Below are 7,035 nucleotides of genomic sequence, written 5' to 3'. Positions count from 1 at the left end.
TCACCAGGGGCAAACAAGGTCAATGCAAGAGATCAGTCCACACAAAACAGCAAAGTCAAGAAGGTAATCCGTGAGGGTGGTCTGAGAATTATTCAGTCACAGATTAAGGCATAAGACTCTTGCTCATCGGAGAGACCAGTGGTTACATGTAAAAATCAGTGTCATTAATGTTAAAAGTACTGGTGAACAAACATCTCCAACACCCCGTTCCCGATTCCTTCCATCCATACACCCATCCATCTGGGAATATTAATATTATATTAACCAGTCTACCGTTAGTATTAATACTATATTATATAGTATTAATATTATATCAGACAAAGTTTACAATTAGACAAATGTTAGGGGTAATTACAAATATGCAAAAGTATTCCTACCATGTTGAATGATGTTTTTTATATTTCATTCTGACATACAGTACTGTCCTTTTGGTTCCAGCTGGATTGCAGCTTCAATAACAGGGCTCTCAAGTTTCATCAAAAGTTTGGGGTGGATTTACATCTGTTAGGTGGGGGCAGCGTGTGACGCCATCCATGTAATAGCGTGCTTACAGCGGGATGACATATAACTTACAGTACTTTGGAATCTACCGGGAAACAACAAATGCTATTTACTGACTGGCTGGTAGGTGGCTATTAACTCGGTGTAACTCGGTGTAACTCGGCACAGTAATGAACTCAGCGGAAGACTCTACTCCGTATGCCCGCGCATCGTCCAATAATTCTATGTAATCCTTTACTTCTCAGCGTGAGAAACACAAGGTGCGGCGTGTGAACGTGTGAACGTTTGAGACCACCACTGGTTGAAATTCGTGTTTCACGGTCAATGCGAGAGACTTAAAGGTCCAGGTAAACATTCTATATTAAGTCCATTCATTTTACAATGATTATATATCATAGATAGGCTCACGTTTCAGCCGACGGTTTCATTTGCGGAAGTGACTGATCGCCTAATCGATCTATCCCCCCCCCCCCCCCTCGATCCGTTCTTGTAGACTTATGTGAAAACTCTACTTTGAAGCATTGCACATTTGTATTTGATGTACTGCATATTATGCAAACTATTTATTTTCAGCTTGTTTGACTCATTAGTGCAGATTTATGAGGGAGAAGGGTGAATATACAGTATGATGATGTTCCTAATTTTTAAGTTTAATCCATTAATACCCATTCAAACAAAAAATTTAAAAGTATACAACTTTTAGTGGCCGAAATGCTTTGTACTGTGAAATATAACTTGACTCGGAATCGCCGCCATGACGTTAAACTCTATATAAAAAAGGAAGGAAGTTAGATCTGAGAGGGCAGAGCTGGTGCGCAGGCAGTAATGCGGGAATGACAACCTGGACATCAGTTCTTATATATGAATTCGTGTTACGGGTTAAATGATCTTATCCAGCTTGGCGCAGCATATGATATCGCATGGTAGCATTACAGCCGTTCAGAAAATACAAATAAGGACACAAAGGTGAAGCACGGGGCACGTAGAAGAGTAGCTTCACAGAAGTGACAGTCACGTGGTGATAAGGAGTATAAGTTATATTTTAGGGAAGCGCTTCTTTTGCACGCCAGGCTTCCATCGGATTAACTCCTGTGGAACGAGTCATAGGTAAGAATAAGCGAAATTCTTTGGAATGGGTTTTACTTTCGTTTTTGCGTAAATATGACAGGAAACTACATAAATAGGCGGGTTTTTTCTTTTAGCTTTTTACCAGTATAAAGTGAGAAATGTTATTGTTTATCTTCCTAGAGAACAGAACATAAGAATTAGGCTACTGCTAAAATAAATACTTTATTAAGGACGTTTTTCTTTTCTATCGAACCTCCGTAAATTACAGGTGAATTTTATGTATTGTTATACTTCTACATTTTAATATAGGCTATGAATAATTTCTATATGAACTTGTCACAAACGAAGTCGTTCAACGACTGTTTTAAATATCGCCTTTTCATCAGTTTCACTTCTCTATTGATCTTGTGACAACAATTTTTTCCTCCGGATGCGGCATGATTCGAGGTTTATGTAGCGGAATGCAGTCAAATAGAAACCAGTAAACTTCTCAGATGGGCATCACTTTACGCTGTAGCCACAGTAAATATACCTGTATACATAAAATATAATTTTTTATTGTACAAGCAAGTTGACTTGCCTAAATTAAAACACAGTCACAAGGAAGTAATTTGAACCAATCACCGTGAAAGCGTAATCTGTTGCTGTATAACATGCTGTTATTGCAAGGTTTTACACTTCTAAACGTAATAGTACCCTGATCTTATGTCTTTATGTAAATACGTACACTTCGAGTCAAAAGTAGTCGCACACACTGATGATATTCTTTGCTAGCAAATAAATTTACGGTATGTTCACCATTTTAGAACCTTTATTAGCAAGAAAATGACATTTTTGATTCATCGAAGTAACCTCCTCCAGTTATAACAGCAGAGAAAATTCGAGGCATTTTTTATACAAGGGACATTAAATACTGCACTGTTTAATGGGATAAAACAGTCAACTAGTGTATTTAAAGTTTAAGGATAGCCTTTGACTATGCTATCACCACACAACCAGTTAATAGGATGTCAAACATGCACTGTTACATACTATTTATATGTTATAACGGGAACTTGACTTATTTGACTTATATTTTCATTTATGGCTGTTCACTCAGCTTTCCAGTGCTAAAAAAATCTGAAGTTTATGAAATAAATGGAAAAATGGTAAAATAAAATATATTATGTGCCTTTTGACTGCTATTATATAACAAGAAGAAGGATGGATGGACAGATGGATGGATGGTGTGAGCTTTGTAAATACTCTTTCTGAGCACAGGCTACATAATCTAGTAACCCAGTAACTGCTAACTGCTGTGTCTATTTGGTTTGAACCTCAATAAACAATTTATTGGGGAAGTATGCAAAAATGTAATTTATTGCAAAATACATGCCTTTGGTGATGTTTATGAATGAATACTATTCATAGTGTACATTTACAGGCTGTTTGCTATCAGGTTCACTTAATTGATAATGGTTTTGTGTGGTATTGCATGCTTTAAGGCTGTAGGAAGGTTCTGCTTCCCAGAATGCAGTGCAGGTGTGCTGCGGATGGGTGCTTGGTATTGCCGTTGTAATTAAACTTCTAAAATAATCTGAGGAAAGCAGTCTGCTTATTCATTCTCGTTCCTCCCAGGACAATTGCATCGACTCTTGTTTTCAGAATGATGTGGAGGTTCCTGTTTATTGCCGCTCTGTGCGGAGGAACAGCAGCCCTGGTCAAGCAAGACCTGGATCAGCACTGGGAGATGTGGAAGAGCACGCACAACAAGTCCTACCAGCGCAAGGTGATGTCTCACAAATTTGATGTGTATAGGCACACCGGAACAGGGAAAGGTTAGAGATTGGTGTCTGGAAGGTTGTGGGTTTGGATCCAGGAGGGAGAGTATTCAAGTTACTCTTCGGTCTTTGAGTGTAGCCTTCAACACCAGGGGTGATGGATGCTGGCTGACCCTGAGCTATGACACCAAACCTTGATCTCAGTTGCATACACATGTGTGTTTGAGTCTCTCGTGAGGCGCTGTTACACTGAAGTTCTGGAATCTGGTCCCAGTTCACAAATTCCCGGGCTGCGTCGGCCTGCAACTTTTGTAGCTCCTGGCCACATTTGTGTGCTGCTTCCGCACCGCACAGCCGGAACTGGCAGCTTTATGCTAAATAGGCATGGGAGCGGCAAGAAGTTTGTAGGTTCACACATAATTTCATACACAACTACACAGCCACGCCTAAATAATGGAGCCATTTTGTTAGTTATTTGTTCGTTACTGAGAGGATCGATCGCGATCGATGGCAGTGTGTATTCTTGTGGTCAGAAGTTTACATACACTCATCAGGGGCATGAATGTCATGTTAATTTGGGCTTTTAATGAACCCTTGAACCGTTGTTTTTACAGGGTAGAATGATTTTATAACATACATTGTATGATTTTTAAAAACAAAAATTGGGTGAATTTATTTTGGATTCTCTGCAATTCACACACGGTCAAAAGTATCCTTTCAGGCTTAAATATATAAATACATTCATAATACGCATAATCTGGCACTTCTGCATTTCCTCATAACTTCCAAGTTAACTCTAGTGCTTGTGGTCAACCAGCCTGCAAGCTATTGCTGTAAGACCCTCCCCAGAAGTTCATGTGCATGTATATGTGTGGGAGTTTTGGGATTTTTCTGTTGAGCCTAAATTATGCTCCATGTGGGGACAGACCGAAGAGCTGAAGCGGAGGCAAACTTGGGAGAAGAACCTCCAGCTGATCACCCTGCACAACCTGGAGTTCTCCATGGGGATGCACACCTATGATCTTGCCATGAACCACCTAGGAGACTTGGTGGGTCGTCGGCTTGTTGTCAGGTTGTAACCATTGCTAGCTTGCCCAGTAGCGCAAGTGTGTTTGGTGGTGAACAAGATATTTGCTTAAAAATTGTAATACTTTTTCAGTGTAATACACAATGATTTCCACCTTCGTGATAAAAAATACCATTGCCTTGGAGTGCCCATTACACTGGTTTGCTCTCAGGAAAGCTTGCAATGAAGAGAAAGTTGTTTGCTCAGTGGTCATAGATGAGAAAACTACAAGATTACTCCTTCTGCTCTATCTAGCTCGCATGTATGGACAACAGCATCTGCTAAATATAAATGTAATGTAAATGTCTCTCATGTGAAGACTGGATGTAGGACAGCTAATTACACAAATGACAATATTGCTGTTTGTGTTTTTTTTTTTGTATATAGGTTCATCCACGCTATAAGAGGAAGACAGGAGTGTAAGAATTCTCATCTTATATGGTTTTCTTTTCATTTTCAGACCACTAAGGAGATTTTGTCGACATTGGCTATGACTCGCGTTCCCGCGAATTTCAAAAGTAAACCGTCTGCATTTGTGGGATCTTCTGGGGCCGCTGTGCCTGACGCCTTCGACTGGAGGGAGAAAGGCTACGTCACTGAAGTGAAAATGCAGGTATGGAGACATATGCGTCTCCTTTTATGGGGAAACAGATACGCTTCCCTCTCTACAGATAATCGCTCAATGAATCGAACGCATCGCAAACCATCTGAGGTGGTCTTTTCCAGGGCGCTTGTGGATCTTGCTGGGCATTTAGCGCAGTAGGAGCCCTTGAGGGCCAGCTGATGAAGACTCAAGGGAAGCTGGTCTCCCTGAGCCCTCAGAACCTGGTGGATTGCTCCTCCAAGTATGGCAACAAAGGATGCAATGGTGGTTTCATGAATGAAGCCTTCCAGTATGTCATTGATAACCAAGGCATAGACTCTGATGCCTCCTACCCCTATACTGGCCATGTGAGTTTGTTACATCTAAAGTGCTTCAATGGTTACATGTGCTCTACTTGAGCTACCCAAAATGAAAGCACTCATAACTGCATGAGTGCTTCCATTTATGATAGTACTGAGTCTTTGTCACTACACTTTTTAGGATGATCAGTGTAAGTACAGCCCTGCCGACCGAGCGGCCAACTGCACAAGATACAGTTTCTTGCCTCAGGGAAATGAAGATGCGCTGAAGGAAGCCGTGGCCACCATTGGACCCATCGCTGTGGCCATCGATGCCACCCGACCATCATTCGCATTCTTCCGTGGCGGTACGTGAGGCCGACCTTTACGTGAAACGCGTATTTCTCGAGGTTTCTTTGCCGTATGACACCCAGTCCGCAGTAGGTCAGTCTGGTTCTTCAAATCTGCTTTATTTAGAAATCATAAGCCTTTTATATTGATAAAGTAATATGCTAATTAATCATTTTCTTCTGCAATTTTTTTCCAGGTATTTATAATGATCCTACTTGCACCCAGAAGATAAACCACGCTGTGCTTGTGGTGGGTTACGGCTCATTGGACGGAGCAGACTACTGGATAGTAAAGAACAGGTAAATGGGCTTAAAACTGAAATATACTGAAAAAATAAATCAGGTGACAAATATGATTATGATAATATCTTATTATCAATCATGATATTAATAAGACGATTATTATTAGTCTAATAATAAATAATGGAGTGGATACCTTTGTCTGATTGATTTTCTCACTTCTCTTGTAGCTGGGGGAAAAACTTTGGTGAGCAAGGATACATCAAAATGTCTCGGAACAATAAGGACCAGTGTGGCATCGCCCTGTACGGCTGCTATCCCGTCATGTAATACACACAGAAAAGGCTCTTTCCCAGAAGCACGGTCGGAACTGTGATGATCGTAAGTTCTCGTGTTTTGAAAGAGCCAAGCCAACTGCTCCACTTCTGTATTTTCAGTTGCCCAATGCTGTTTTTTTTTTCAGTTCGGTTTTTCTCTGCCACTCTTGTTCTTACCTTTTAACATCCCAGGCTTACAGTCTTGGCGCGGTGGTGCAGTGATTAATACTGCTGCCTCACACCTCTGGAGTCTCCACTCAGGCTCCATGCATGTGGAGTTTGCATCTTCTGCCCATGTGGTCGTGGGGTTTCCTTGTGGTTCTCTGGTGCCCCCCCCACAGTCCAAAAACATGCGGAGGTTAATTGGAGTTGCTGAATTGTCTATATGTGTGCCCTGGGATAGAGCAATGCCCTGTCCTGGGTTATTCCCTGCTTTGTCTCCATAGTTAGGCTCTGGACCCCTGCATGGAGCTTCTGGTCTGTCTGTGCCCTTACTTGTCTGTACTGCTCAGTTTGCAGTGCTCTGTGCAGCTGCCAGTTCTGGAGTGACAGCATATAAAAAATAATTGCTTAACTGTAAAAGACTGAATTGAATTACCTGAATTTATGGTCATCGTAGTGGTCGGGTGCTTTTGGGAAACATCAACTTTGATTGTACTGATCTGATTATTTGCACAATTTTTCAAACTATGTTGCTATTAGAATATTGCATACGCTGTGCTCTCATCTTGAATTATTCCTTCATCCTTAATTGATGATGCTGTGCTCTGAGTGGTGTGAAGTATAAAAGTATAAATTCATCTTATGGCTAAATTGGCATTTCTGTCCAGTAAACATGGCCTTAAAAAAGA

The 7,035-nt window shown here is 41.0% G+C and overlaps 1 protein-coding gene across 6 annotated transcripts; it reads left to right on the top strand.

The window, feature by feature from the left end:
• The first annotated feature begins 500 nt into the window (after positions 1-500).
• LOC125748446 (cathepsin S-like) lies at positions 501-7,035 on the top strand. 6 transcript variants are annotated; one of them, XM_049024557.1, is made up of 8 exons: positions 501-624; positions 3,187-3,337; positions 4,256-4,378; positions 4,856-5,008; positions 5,122-5,346; positions 5,480-5,645; positions 5,825-5,927; positions 6,098-7,035. In XM_049024557.1, the coding sequence occupies exons 2-8, from the start codon at positions 3,215-3,217 to the stop codon at positions 6,195-6,197; spliced, it is 993 nt and encodes a 330-aa protein (XP_048880514.1). In that variant the 5' UTR covers positions 501-624; positions 3,187-3,214; the 3' UTR covers positions 6,198-7,035. The 6 variants fall into 6 exon arrangements, with proteins under 6 accessions (XP_048880514.1, XP_048880518.1, XP_048880519.1 ...); XM_049024561.1 differs by having other exon boundaries at positions 528-624; positions 3,214-3,337; XM_049024562.1 differs by lacking the exon at positions 501-624 and adding an exon at positions 683-848 and having other exon boundaries at positions 3,214-3,337.

The sequence above is a fragment of the Brienomyrus brachyistius genome, chromosome 9, assembly GCF_023856365.1.
Source record: "Brienomyrus brachyistius isolate T26 chromosome 9, BBRACH_0.4, whole genome shotgun sequence".
In the NCBI taxonomy this organism is placed as follows: domain Eukaryota; kingdom Metazoa; phylum Chordata; class Actinopteri; order Osteoglossiformes; family Mormyridae; genus Brienomyrus; species Brienomyrus brachyistius.
Note: the sequence above shows the minus strand (reverse complement) of the source record. Positions and strands in the feature narration are given on the sequence as shown.